Genomic DNA, 14394 nt, shown 5'->3' with positions numbered 1-14394 from the left:
GTATGAAATTGGAATATGAAAGTGGTATTGTATGTATAAAATGAAATGAAAATTAGAATTGAATGTATTGTATACATATATGATTATGTGATATTTAGGTTTAATAGTTTGAGTGTATTTAAGATGAAGTGACAAAGTTCTTAATTGATAAGTTATGGTTTTTGTATTTAGATGCTATTCTTTGTATTGTAAAGTGCTTAATTGATAAGTTAAAGTGTTTGATAAGTTGAAGTGTTTGTATTTACATGTATGATTGTATTATATGTTTATTATGTTTTTATTTTCTTGTTAATACGGTTTCAAAGTGCTTAATTTTGGCAGTGACTTAATGTTGGTCATTACGACTTAGCTTAATTAGGTTATTAATAGCTACGTACTATTAGTAATTTTAAATTAATTATAAAATAAAGTTAAATTAATTTTTAAAAAATCAATAACGAAAAAGAAAATATTAAGTTAATGGTAAAATCAAAATAAATTAGTTTTAAAATCAAATTAATATTAATATTAAAATGAAATTAAATTAATTATAAAATCAAATTAAAAAAATTAAAAAAAAAACTATTAACAAAAAAGAAAATATTAAACTAATTATAAAATCCAATTAAGTTAATTTAAAAAACAATTAAATTAATTATAACATCAATTAATATAATTATTCAAATATAATAAAATAAATTATAAAATCAAATTAATATTAAAACTATAACAAAATCAAATTAAATTAATTTAAAAAAACTAATAATGAAAAATAAAATATTAAATTAATTATAAAATCAAATTAAGTTTAAAATAAAATTAAATTAATTATAAAATCAAATTAATATTAATATTAAAATCAAATAAAATTAATTATAAAATCAAATTAAATTAATTTAAAAAACTAATAAAAAAAGAAAATATTAAATTAATTAAAAAATCAAATTAAGTTAATTTTATAACCAAATTAAATTAATTATAAAATCAAAATAAATTAACTATAAAATCAAATTAAATGGTATATTTTTTAAACCATAATATTATGTAATATAATATTAAAAGTATGATGCTATAAAAGAAAATAAACTAAAGTATGATGTTATTATTAACACAATTATGATACTTTTGTTAATTACAACATTATACTTTTGGAACCCTAGGTAGTGGCGTACTATGAAAATCGGTGATACCACCTTCTAGGAGCATGCTTGAGGTTTTATAAGGATTTTTGAGGACGGAAGACGTGACCCTGAAATTGGGATCATAGAAACCCTGTGGTTGATGCATGTATACTAACCTAAAGGTGACCGTGAGAAAAGTCAATTTTTGCATGGTTTAAAATAAGCTGATAAATAGACCGGTATCAATAGATAATATTTTGAGGGTTATACGGATGATGTCCCATATCAAAATGGCGTTGAATATCTCATCACAATCAATTCTTCGGTTTTGGAAGCGACTGTTGGCTACAAGGTTGACATTATAAAGAGAGATACCTACATTGAAACTATGATGAAAGAGCCACATGTAGCGTACAATATTAACCCATTGGAGTCGTCATACAAGAGTCCATGTCCTATTCAAGATACGAACATGGTACTCATCATGTATAACATGTCGCCAGTTGAGGTCCCGGATATCTTGTATGTGGGAGTGGGAGATAGGTTACATAGTTGAGGTCATGAATATCTTGTAGGTGGGATCGGGGGTTAGGATACATAGATGACATGTGGATATTGAGGCATTGTAATGGTTTAACAAGCCCTTCCTGGTTGTATTGTTCGAACTTAACTATTCATGATCTGTAAAATCGAGTTTTAACTAGTCCTTCCTAATCCTTAAATATTGTTAATATTGAAGTTTACTTTCATTCAAAGAATTCAGTATATGCATATATCTTTATTTTGTTTTAGATTTTCATTATTTAAATAAATAATATGTCACTTGATTCTTGTATATTGGTTTTTAGCATAATTCGATTCTTATATATAAACATACTATTTCGAAGGTCACATTAGTATTAGTCAAGAACCAAAGATGGGCTACGTTACCAAAGATGGGCTACGTTACCGAAACATTCGCTACACGCTTTGCTCGTGACGGATTGGCGACTAGGGATTGGTTTGTGTGTGTGGTTGAAGGGTTTCCGAGCTAGTTTTGGATAGTTTTGCAATGGACTTCCGTTGCTATTTTGTACGCTTTTTTTTCTCTATGGAACCATTATATTATAGATAAGACAGGTTTTTCTCTAGTGTCAATTATAATAGACAAACCATGTTTCAAAATCAACCATTGGAATAGGAATGAACGGAAATCTCGAAAAATCCAAAATACACATTCCGATCAATACTCTAGAAGCATAAAATCCAATTTTAGAAGTTTTAAATTAAAAGTTATACATATCATAGCAGTTTGAATGAAAATGACGATTGATTGTTTTTGTTATGAGGCATGAATTCGTAGAATTCCTACATAGTTATGCATATCAGCGTGGTTTGAATGATAATGGTGATTGACTAATTGATTCGGTCAAGAGGCATGATTTCCTATTTAAGTACACATATCCGTTGTTCCATCCTATAGAAATTAGAAGGGCCCCTTTCATAAAATGAACTACATTATCATACTCTCAGTGGTAATAAAGTGATGTGATCAGCTATTTATAAATATGGTACTGAAGATTAGAATGTGGAAATGACCGTTTATATCCGGTAAGCTTTGTAAATGTTCATTCATATTTGCACAGCTAATTAATCAATTTACAAAAATATGGATATGGTGGATTTAACTCCATGAATCAAGACCTCTCATTTTCGACCTTATGCTGGTGAAATTTACAATGTCGCAAGCTGTTTTTCTTTCATGGACATTATATTCTTCCCGGCCAGTTTTAGTTTCCAGGGACGAAGTTGGTGGCATAAGCCCATGCGTTGTTGGTAACTGGATCGGCAATGTGGTCTGCAAGGTTTTCTAATGGACCTTTTCCGGTGACTATGGCTTGAACAAAGAACCCAAACATTGAAAACATAGCTAATCTTCCGTTCTTAATCTCCTTCACCTTCAACTCTGCAAAAGCCTCCGGATCTTCAGCTAATCCCAGCGGGTCAAAGCTTCCTCCAGGGTACAATGGGTCAACTATCTCCCCAAGAGGCCCACCGGCAACTCTATAACCTTCAACAGCACCCATCAAGATCACTTGTGTAGCCCAAATTGCCAATATGCTCTGTGCGTGGACCAAGTTGGGGTTGCCCAGATAGTCAAGCCCACCCTCACTAAAGATTTGGGATCCTGCCTTGAACCACACAGCTTCACCGAACTTGACGCCATTGCGGGCTAGAAGCTCCGGGAAAACACATCCCAAAGCTCCTAGCATGGCCCACCTACAATGGATGACCTCAAGCTCACGGTTCTTGGCAAAAGTCTCAGGATCTGCTGAGAGCCCGGCTGTGTCCCACCCGTAGTCTCCAGGGAATTCTCCGGTTAGATATGATGGAGCCTCACCCGAGAATGGCCCCAAGTACTTCACTCTGTCAGGTCCGTACCATGGGCTTCCTGATGAAGCGGTCTTGGGCTTTGCTGCTGTCTTTCTCATTGTCACCCTTCCATCACCAGAAAACTCTGAGGTAGATGGAGCAACCTTGATTGCCTGCCCGGCAAATGAAGGAGATGAGAGAGCCATTGTTGAAGCAGCCATGTATTTATGAACAAAAGATTGAGTTATATTTGTGTAGTTGAGCAAATGAGAAGAAGAGTTGGTGTAGGAATTGGGAAGTTAGTGTAGTGTTATATAGGTTATGTATGGATATGGAGACGTGGGTATAATATCCATATTATCTCTGTTATTGGTCAAGCTTAGTTTCAAGATTCCAGTTTTGGCGGTATCTATTTCTATCAATCAAGCCTCATGCACCCATCACCCATGCCATGCCATACTAAGCCAATAAGAAATGTGGTTCAGATTTCAACAAATTTGGTTCACAAATTTCCTTCCAGAGTTATTAATATTTGGAGCATATTTATTTTTGTAAATCTTACTTTTACTATCCAACTCCACATCTTTCGTATACGAGAGTGTCATTTTCTTTTAGCATTTTTCCAACAATAACTTGTTTTCAAATTTTAACTCAAATATTTTATTTTACAATATTTTTATTCAAAAATGTCATATATACGTAATGTTTGTTTTTAGCTTGATCTCAAAAAGTTCATTATCACTACAAGAATAACAATGTGTACAGACGACACCTATCCCGACCACATATGTCGTCGGCAAAAGTCCAGCTATCCAGACGACATGTCGTCTTTTCCAACTTTGACCCTATTTCTTTGACCGGAAAAGCTAAGCAGACGACATGTTGTCGTCGTAGATTCGGTGGGAAGGGGCAAAATTTTCGCGGTATTTTGAAAACCTATACCAACGACATTTCGGTATAGGGTATTATAAAATTAATTTCGATTTACTTATATTCGGTGTCGGAGAAAATAAAAACGGTGTCTTTTTCATCAGCTTATACAGACGATATGTCGTCGGTATAAGGTATTAAAAAAATAATTTCGATTTATTTTTATTCCGTGTCGCGGAAAATAAAAACGGTGTCGTTTTCGTAATCTTATGCCGGCGACATTCCGTCTGCAAAAAGATGGGTCGATCCGCGTGAAATATCTTTCCAGACAATATGTCGTCTGTAAAACTGTTTTTTTTTAATGACGTAAAAAGGAAACGACGTAGTTTTTGTTGGCCTATACCGACGAAGTGTCGTCGGCATAGGGTTTAGTTATAACAAAGAGGGACCTGCGTTCATTTTGCAGTCGATGCTTTTCTGTTTTCTTTCTCGCGATGTCGGCGATGCAGACCATCCTCCGGCCACTCCCGTTCATCGGCGACTAAAAGGTATGGTTCTTGGTCCTTGTTTTCTTCTTAATTTGTGATAGCTTGAGTTTTAACTCCAATGTTGGGGGATTTTTTTCCGATTGTTGGAGTCCCTAATTCACAGCCTTCACCATTGTCGAAGTATCCTCCGACAACAGCCTTCACCACCGCCGAAGAAACTTATTTATGGTGATTCGGCTACCTTCACCACCAATTTTGAGGTAAGTTTTTGATTTCTTTTTTCATTTTTTGGCATGAAAGTGTGTTTATGCAACCTACTGTATAATTGATTTATGTTTATGTTCACTGTGGTGTATTGTGGTGTATTGTGGTGTATTGGCATAAAATGAAATTAGGCATGATTTGTTTGATTTTGTATTTAGATGTATACATTTGTATGAAATTGAAATTAGATGTCTAAAACGTTAGCTGTTATAAGGTATGATTGTATGAAATTGGATGTATTGCTTAATTGTTTGAAATTGAAATTTGAATTGGATGTAATGTATGTTTAATTGTATGAAATTGGAATATGAAAGTGGTATTGTATGTCTAAAATGAAATGAAAATTAGAATTGAATGTATTGTATACATATATGATTATGTGATATTTAGGTTTAATAGTTTGAGTGTATTTAAGATGAAGTGACAAAGTTCTTAATTGATAAGTTATAGTTTTTGTATTTAGATGCTATTCTTTGTATTGTAAAGTGCTTAATTGATAAGTTAAAGTGTTTGATAAGTTGAAGTGTTTGTATTTACATGTATGATTGTATTATATGTTTATTATGTTTTTATTTTCTTGTTAATATGGTTTCAAAGTGCTTAATTTTGGTAGTGACTTAATGTTGGTCATTACGACTTAGCTTAATTAGGTTATTAATAGATACGTACTATTAGTAATTTTAAATTAATTATAAAATAAAGTTAAATAAATTTTTAAAAAATCAATAACGAAAAAGAAAATATTAAGTTAATGGTAAAATCAAAATAAATTAGTTTTAAAATCAAATTAATATTAATATTAAAATCAAATTAAATTAATTATAAAATCAAATTAAAAAAATTAAAAAAAAAACTATTAACAAAAAAGAAAATATTAAATTAATTATAAAATCCAATTAAGTTAATTTAAAAAAAATTAAATTAATTATAACACCAAATTTATAATTATTCAAATATAATAAAATAAATTATAAAATCAAATTAACATTAAAACTATAACAAAATCAAATTAAATTAATTTAAAAAAACTAATAACAAAAAATAAAATATTAAATTAATTATAAAATCAAATTAAGTTTCAAATAAAATAAAATAAATTATAAAATCAAATTAATATTAATATTAAAATAAAATAAAATTAATTATAAAATCAAATTAAATTAATTTAAAAAACTAATAAAAAAAGAAAATATTAAATTAATTAAAAAATCAAATTAAGTTAATTTTATAATCAAATTAAATTAATTATAAAATCAAATTAAAATAACTATAAAATCAAATTAAACGGTATATTTTTTAAACCATAATATTATGTAATATAATATTATAAGTATGATGCTATAAAAGAAAATAAACTAAAGTATGATGTTATAATTAAGACAATTATGATACTTTTGTTAATAACAACATTATACTTTTGGAACCCTAGGTAGTGGCGTACTATGAAAATCGGTGATACCACCTTCTAGGAGCATGCTTGAGGTTTTATAAGGATTTTTGAGGACGGAAGACGTGACCTTGAAATTGGGATCATAGAAACCATGTGGTTGATGCATGTATACTAACCTAAAGGTGACAGTGAGAAAAGTCAATTTTTGCATGGTTTAAAATAAGCTGATAAATAGACCGGTATCAATAGATAATATTTTGAGGGTTATACGGATGATGTCCCATATCAAAATGGCGTTGAATATCTCATCACAATCAATTCTTCGGTTTTGGAAGCGACTGTTGGCTACAAGGTTGACATTATAAAGAGAGATACCTACATTGAATCTATGATGAAAGAGCCACATGTAGCGTACAATATTAACCCATTGGAGTCGTCATACAAGAGTCCATGTCCTATTCAAGATACGAACATGGTACTCATCATGTATAACATGTCGCCAGTTGAGGTCCCGGATATCTTGTATGTGGGAGTGGGAGATAGGTTACATAGTTGAGGTTATGAATATCTTGTAGGTGGGATCGGGGGTTAGGATACATAGATGACATGTGGATATTGAGGCATTGTAATGGTTTAACAAGCCCTTCCTGGTTGTATTGTTCGAACTTAACTATTCATGATCTGTAAAATCGAGTTTTAACTAGTCCTTCCTAATCCTTAAATATTGTTAATATTGAAGTTTACTTTCATTCAAAGAATTCAGTATATGCATATATCTTTATTTTGTTTTAGATTTTCATTATTTAAATAAATAATATGTCACTTGATTCTTGTATATTGGTTTTTAGCATAATTCGATTCTTATATATAAACATACTATTTCGAAGGTCACATTAGTATTAGTCAAGAACCAAAGATGGGCTACGTTACCGAAACATTCGCTACACGCTTTGCTCGTGACGGATTGGCGACTAGGGATTGGTTTGTGTGTGTGTGGTTGAAGGGTTTCCGAGCTAGTTTTGGATAGTTTTGCAATGGACTTCCGTTGCTATTTTGTACGCTTTTTTTTCTCTATGGAACCATTATATTATAGATAAGACAGGTTTTTCTCTAGTGTCAATTATAATAGACAAACCATGTTTCAAAATCAACCATTGGAATAGGAATGAACGGAAATCTCGAAAAATCCAAAATACACATTCCGATCAATACTCTAGAAGCATAAAATCCAATTTTAGAAGTTTTAAATTAAAAGTTATACATATCATAGCAGTTTGAATGAAAATGACGATTGATTGTTTTTGTTATGAGGCATGAATTCGTAGAATTCCTACATAGTTATGCATATCAGCGTGGTTTGAATGATAATGGTGATTGACTAATTGATTCGGTCAAGAGGCATGATTTCCTATTTAAGTACACATATCCGTTGTTCCATCCTATAGAAATTAGAAGGGCCCCTTTCATAAAATGAACTACATTATCATACTCTCAGTGGTAATAAAGTGATGTGATCAGCTATTTATAAATATGGTACTGAAGATTAGAATGTGGAAATGACCGTTTATATCCGGTAAGCTTTGTAAATGTTCATTCATATTTGCACAGCTAATTAATCAATTTACAAAAATATGGATATGGTGGATTTAACTCCATGAATCAAGACCTCTCATTTTCGACCTTATGCTGGTGAAATTTACAATGTCGCAAGCTGTTTTTCTTTCATGGACATTATATTCTTCCCGGCCAGTTTTAGTTTCCAGGGACGAAGTTGGTGGCATAAGCCCATGCGTTGTTGGTAACTGGATCGGCAATGTGGTCTGCAAGGTTTTCTAATGGACCTTTTCCGGTGACTATGGCTTGAACAAAGAACCCAAACATTGAAAACATAGCTAATCTTCCGTTCTTAATCTCCTTCACCTTCAACTCCGGATCTTCAGCTAATCCCAGCGGGTCAAAGCTTCCTCCAGGGTACAATGGGTCAACTATCTCCCCAAGAGGCCCACCGGCAACTCTATAACCTTCAACAGCACCCATCAAGATCACTTGTGTAGCCCAAATTGCCAATATGCTCTGTGCGTGGACCAAGTTGGGGTTGCCCAGATAGTCAAGCCCACCCTCACTAAAGATTTGGGATCCTGCCTTGAACCACACAGCTTCACCGAACTTGACGCCATTGCGGGCTAGAAGCTCCGGGAAAACACATCCCAAAGCTCCTAGCATGGCCCACCTACAATGGATGACCTCAAGCTCACGGTTCTTGGCAAAAGTCTCAGGATCTGCTGAGAGCCCGGCTGTGTCCCACCCGTAGTCTCCAGGGAATTCTCCGGTTAGATATGATGGAGCCTCACCCGAGAATGGCCCCAAGTACTTCACTCTGTCAGGTCCGTACCATGGGCTTCCTGATGAAGCGGTCTTGGGCTTTGCTGCTGTCTTTCTCATTGTCACCCTTCCATCACCAGAAAACTCTGAGGTAGATGGAGCAACCTTGATTGCCTGCCCGGCAAATGAAGGAGATGAGAGAGCCATTGTTGAAGCAGCCATGTATTTATGAACAAAAGATTGAGTTGTATTTGTGTAGTTGAGCAAATGAGAAGAAGAGTTGGTGTAGGAATTGGGAAGTTAGTGTAGTGTTATATAGGTTATGTATGGATATGGAGACGTGGGTATAATATCCATATTATCTCTGTTATTGGTCAAGCTTAGTTTCAAGATTTCAGTTTTGGCGGTATCTATTTCTATCAATCAAGCCTCATGCACCCATCACCCATGCCATGCCATACTAAGCCAATAAGAAATGTGGTTCAGATTTCAACAAATTTGGTTCACAAATTTCCTTCCTGAGTTATTAATATTTGGAGCATATTTATTTTTGTAAATCCTACTTTTACTATCCAACTCCACATCTTTCGTATACGAGTGTCATTTTCTTTTAGCATTTTTCCAACAATAACTTGTTTTCAAATTTTAACTCAAAATATTTTATTTTACAATATTTTTATTCAAAAATGTCATATATACGTAATGTTTGTTTTTAGCTTGATCTCAAAAAGTTCATTATCACTACAAGAATAACAATGTGTACAGACGACACCTATCCCGACCACATATGTCGTCGGCAAAAGTCCAGCTATCCAGACGACATGTCGTCGGCAACACAGTATTTTCCAACTTTGACCCTATTTCTTTGACCGGAAAAGCTAAGCAGACGACATGTTGTCGTCGTAGATTCGGTGGGAAGGGGCAAAATTTTCGCGGTATTTTGAAAACCTATACCAACGACATGTCGGTATACGGTATTATAAAATTAATTTCGATTTACTTATATTCGGTGTCGTAGAAAATAAAAACGGTGTCTTTTTCATCAGCTTATACAGACGATATGTCGTCGGTATAAGGTATTAAAAAAATAATTTCGATTTATTTTTATTCGGTGTCGCGGAAAATAAAAACGGTGTCGTTTTCGTAATCTTATGCCGGCGACATTCCGTCTGCAAAAAGATGGGTCGATCCGCGTGAAATATCTTTCCAGACAATATGTCGTCTGTAAAACTGTTTTTTTTAATGACATAAAAAGGAAACGACGTAGTTTTTGTTGGCCTATACCGACGAAGTGTCGTCGGCATAGGGTTTAGTTATAACAAAGAGGGACCTGCGTTCATTTTGCAGTCGATGCTTTTCTGTTTTCTTTCTCGCGATGTCGGCGATGCAGACCATCCTCCGGCCACTCCCGTTCATCGGCGACTAAAAGGTATGGTTCTTGGTCCTTGTTTTCTTCTTAATTTGTGATAGCTTGAGTTTTAACTCCAATGTTGGGGGATTTTTTTCCGATTGTTGGAGTCCCTAATTCACAGCCTTCACCATTGTCGAAGTATCCTCCGACAACAGCCTTCACCACCGCCGAAGAAACTTATTTATGGTGATTCGGCAACCTTCACCACCACTTTTGAGGTAAGTTTTTGATTTCTTTTTTCATTTTTTGGCATGAAAGTGTGTTTATGCAACCTACTGTATAATTGATTTATGTTTATGCTCACTGTGGTGTATTGTGGTGTATTGGCATGAAAATGAAATTAGGCATGATTTGTTTGATTTTGTATTTAGATGTATACATTTGTATGAAATTGAAATTAGATGTCTAAAACGTTAGCTGTTATAAGGTATGATTGTATGAAATTGGATGTATTGCTTAATTGTTTGAAATTGAAATTTGATTTGGATGTAATGTATGCTTAATTGTATGAAATTGGAATATGAAAGTGGTATTGTATGTCTAAAATGAAATGAAAATTAGAATTGAATGTATTGTATACATATATGATTATGTGATATTTAGGTTTAATAGTTTGAGTGTATTTAAGATGAAGTGACAAAGTTCTTAATTGATAAGTTATGGTTTTTGTATTTAGATGCTATTCTTTGTATTGTAAAGTGCTTAATTGATAAGTTAAAGTGTTTGATAAGTTGAAGTGTTTGTATTTACATGTATGATTGTATTATATGTTTATTATGTTTTTATTTTCTTGTTAATATGGTTTCAAAGTGCTTAATTTTGGTAGTGACTTAATGTTGGTCATTACGACTTAGCTTAATTAGGTTATTAATAGATACGTACTATTAGTAATTTTAAATTAATTATAAAATAAAGTTAAATTAATTTTTAAAAAATCAATAACGAAAAAGAAAATATTAAGTTAATGGTAAAATCAAAATAAATTAGTTTTAAAATCAAATTAATATTAATATTAAAATGAAATTAAATTAATTATAAAATCAAATTAAAAAAATAAAAAAAAAAACTATTAACAAAAAAGAAAATATTAAACTAATTATAAAATCCAATTAAGTTAATTTAAAAAAAATTAAATTAATTATAACACCAAATTAATATAATTATTCAAATATAATAAAATAAATTATAAAATCAAATTAACATTAAAACTATAACAAAATCAAATTAAATTAATTTAAAAAAACTAATAACAAAAAATAAAATATTAAATTAATTATAAAATCAAATTAAGTTTAAAATAAAATTAAATTAATTATAAAATCAAATTAATATTAATATTAAAATAAAATAAAATTAATTATAAAATCAAATTAAATTAATTTAAAAAACTAATAAAAAAAGAAAATATTAAATTAATTGAAAAATCAAATTAAGTTAATTTTATAATCAAATTAAATTAATTATAAAATCAAATTAAAATAACTATAAAATCAAATTAAACGGTATATTTTTTAAACCATAATATTATATAATATAATATTAAAAGTATGATGCTATAAAAGAAAATAAACTAAAGTATGATGTTATTACTAACACAATTATGATAGTTTTGTTAATTACAACATTATACTTTTGGAACCCTAGGTAGTGGCGTACTATGAAAATCGGTGATACCACCTTCTAGGAGCATGCTTGAGGTTTTATAAGGATTTTTGAGGACGGAAGACGTGACCCTGAAATTGGGATCATAGAAACCCTGTGGTTGATGCATGTATACTAACCTAAAGGTGACCGTGAGAAAAGTCAATTTTTGCATGGTTTAAAATAAGCTGATAAATAGACCGGTATCAATAGATAATATTTTGAGGGTTATACGGATGATGTCCCATATCAAAATGGCGTTGAATATCTCATCACAATCAATTCTTCGGTTTTGGAAGCGACTGTTGGCTACAAGGTTGACATTATAAAGAGAGATACCTACATTGAAACTATGATGAAAGAGCCACATGTAGCGTACAATATTAACCCATTGGAGTCGTCATACAAGAGTCCATGTCCTATTCAAGATACGAACATGGTACTCATCATGTATAACATGTCGCCAGTTGAGGTCCCGGATATCTTGTATGTGGGAGTGGGAGATAGGTTACATAGTTGAGGTCATGAATATCTTGTAGGTGGGATCGGGGGTTAAGATACATAGATGACATGTGGATATTGAGGCATTGTAATGGTTTAACAAGCCCTTCCTGATTGTATTGTTCGAACTTAACTATTCATGATCTGTAAAATCGAGTTTTAACTAGTCCTTCCTAATCCTTAAATATTGTTAATATTGAAGTTTACTTTCATTCAAAGAATTCAGTATATGCATATATCTTTATTTTGTTTTAGATTTTCATTATTTAAATAAATAATATGTCACTTGATTCTTGTATATTGGTTTTTAGCATAATTCGATTCTTATATATAAACATACTATTTCGAAGGTCACATTAGTATTAGTCAAGAACCAAAGATGGGCTACGTTACCGAAACATTCGCTACACGCTTTGCTCGTGACGGATTGGCGACTAGGGATTGGTTTTTGTGTGTGTGGTTGAAGGGTTTCCGAGCTAGTTTTGCAATGGACTTCCGTTGCTATTTTGTACGCTTTTTATTCTCTATGGAACCATTATATTATAGATAAGACATGTTTTTCTCTAGTGTCAATTATAATAGACAAACCATGTTTCAAAGTCAACCATTGGAATAGTAATGAACGGAAATCTAGAAAAATCCAAAATACACATTCCGATCAATACTCTAGAAGCATAAAATCCAATTTTAGAAGTTTTAAATTAAAAGTTATACACATCATAGCAGTTTGAATGAAAATGACGCTTGATTGTTTTTGTTATGAGGCATGAATTCGTAGAATTCCTACATAGTTATGCATATCAGCGTGGTTTGAATGATAATGGTGATTGACTAATTGATTCGGTCAAGTGGCATGATTTCCTATTTAAGTACACATATCCGTTGTTCCATCCTATAGAAATTAGAAGGGCCCCTTTCATAAAATGAACTACATTATCATACTCTCAGTGGTAATAAAGTGATGTGATAAGCTATTTATAAATATGGTACTGAAGATTAGAATGTGGAAATGACCGTTTATATCCGGTAAGCTTTGTAAATGTTCATTCATATTTGCACAGCTAATTAATCAATTTACAAAAATATGGATATGGTGGATTTAACTCCATGAATCAAGACCTCTCATTTTCGACCTTATGCTGGTGAAATTTACAATGTCGCAAGCTGTTTTTCTTTCATGGACATTATATTCTTCCCGGCCAGTTTTAGTTTCCAGGGACGAAGTTGGTGGCATAAGCCCATGCGTTGTTGGTAACTGGATCGGCAATGTGGTCTGCAAGGTTTTCTAATGGACCTTTTCCGGTGACTATGGCTTGAACAAAGAACCCAAACATTGAAAACATAGCTAATCTTCCGTTCTTAATCTCCTTCACCTTCAACTCTTCAAAAGCCTCCGGATCTTCAGCTAATCCCAGCGGGTCAAAGCTTCCTCCAGGGTACAATGGGTCAACTATCTCCCCAAGAGGCCCACCGGCAACTCTATAACCTTCAACAGCACCCATCAAGATCACTTGTGTAGCCCAAATTGCCAATATGCTCTGTGCGTGGACCAAGTTGGGGTTGCCCAGATAGTCAAGCCCACCCTCACTAAAGATTTGGGATCCTGCCTTGAACCACACAGCTTCACTGAACTTGACGCCATTGCGGGCTAGAAGCTCCGGGAAAACACATCCCAAAGCTCCTAGCATGGCCCACCTACAATGGATGACCTCAAGCTCACGGTTCTTGGCAAAAGTCTCAGGATCTGCTGAGAGCCCGGCTGTGTCCCACCCGTAGTCTCCAGGGAATTCTCCGGTTAGATATGATGGAGCCTCACCCGAGAATGGCCCCAAGTACTTCACTCTGTCAGGTCCGTACCATGGGCTTCCTGATGAAGCGGTCTTGGGCTTTGCTGCTGTCTTTCTCATTGTCACCCTTCCATCACCAGAAAACTCTGAGGTAGATGGAGCAACCTTGATTGCCTGCCCGGCAAATGAAGGAGATGAGAGAGCCATTGTTGAAGCAGCCATGTATTTATGAACAAAAGATTGAGTTGTATTTGTGTAGTTGAGCAAA

The 14394-nt window shown here is 32.9% G+C and overlaps 3 protein-coding genes across 3 annotated transcripts; all 3 read right to left on the bottom strand.

Moving 5' to 3' along the window:
• Positions 1–2696: 2696 nt before the first annotated feature.
• Positions 2697–3710, bottom strand: LOC145132494 (chlorophyll a-b binding protein 40, chloroplastic). The gene has a single exon (XM_079067291.1). It carries the CDS (start codon positions 3671–3673, stop codon positions 2870–2872), a length of 804 nt encoding a protein of 267 aa, XP_078923417.1. The 5' UTR covers positions 3674–3710; the 3' UTR covers positions 2697–2869.
• Positions 3711–8043: 4333 nt separating this feature from the next.
• LOC145132863 (chlorophyll a-b binding protein 40, chloroplastic-like) lies at positions 8044–9054 on the bottom strand. Its single transcript, XM_079067805.1, has one exon. The coding sequence runs from the start codon at positions 9006–9008 to the stop codon at positions 8217–8219; it is 792 nt and encodes a 263-aa protein (XP_078923931.1). The 5' UTR covers positions 9009–9054; the 3' UTR covers positions 8044–8216.
• Positions 9055–13371: 4317 nt separating this feature from the next.
• LOC145132234 (chlorophyll a-b binding protein 40, chloroplastic-like) lies at positions 13372–14394 on the bottom strand. The gene has a single exon (XM_079066941.1). It carries the CDS (start codon positions 14346–14348, stop codon positions 13545–13547), a length of 804 nt encoding a protein of 267 aa, XP_078923067.1. The 5' UTR covers positions 14349–14394; the 3' UTR covers positions 13372–13544.

The sequence above is a fragment of the Lactuca virosa genome, chromosome 8, assembly GCF_052849685.1.
Source record: "Lactuca virosa cultivar CGN04683 chromosome 8, Lactuca_virosa_CGN04683_v6, whole genome shotgun sequence".
NCBI lineage: Eukaryota > Viridiplantae > Streptophyta > Magnoliopsida > Asterales > Asteraceae > Lactuca > Lactuca virosa.
This window is presented reverse-complemented; position numbering and strand designations above follow the sequence as displayed.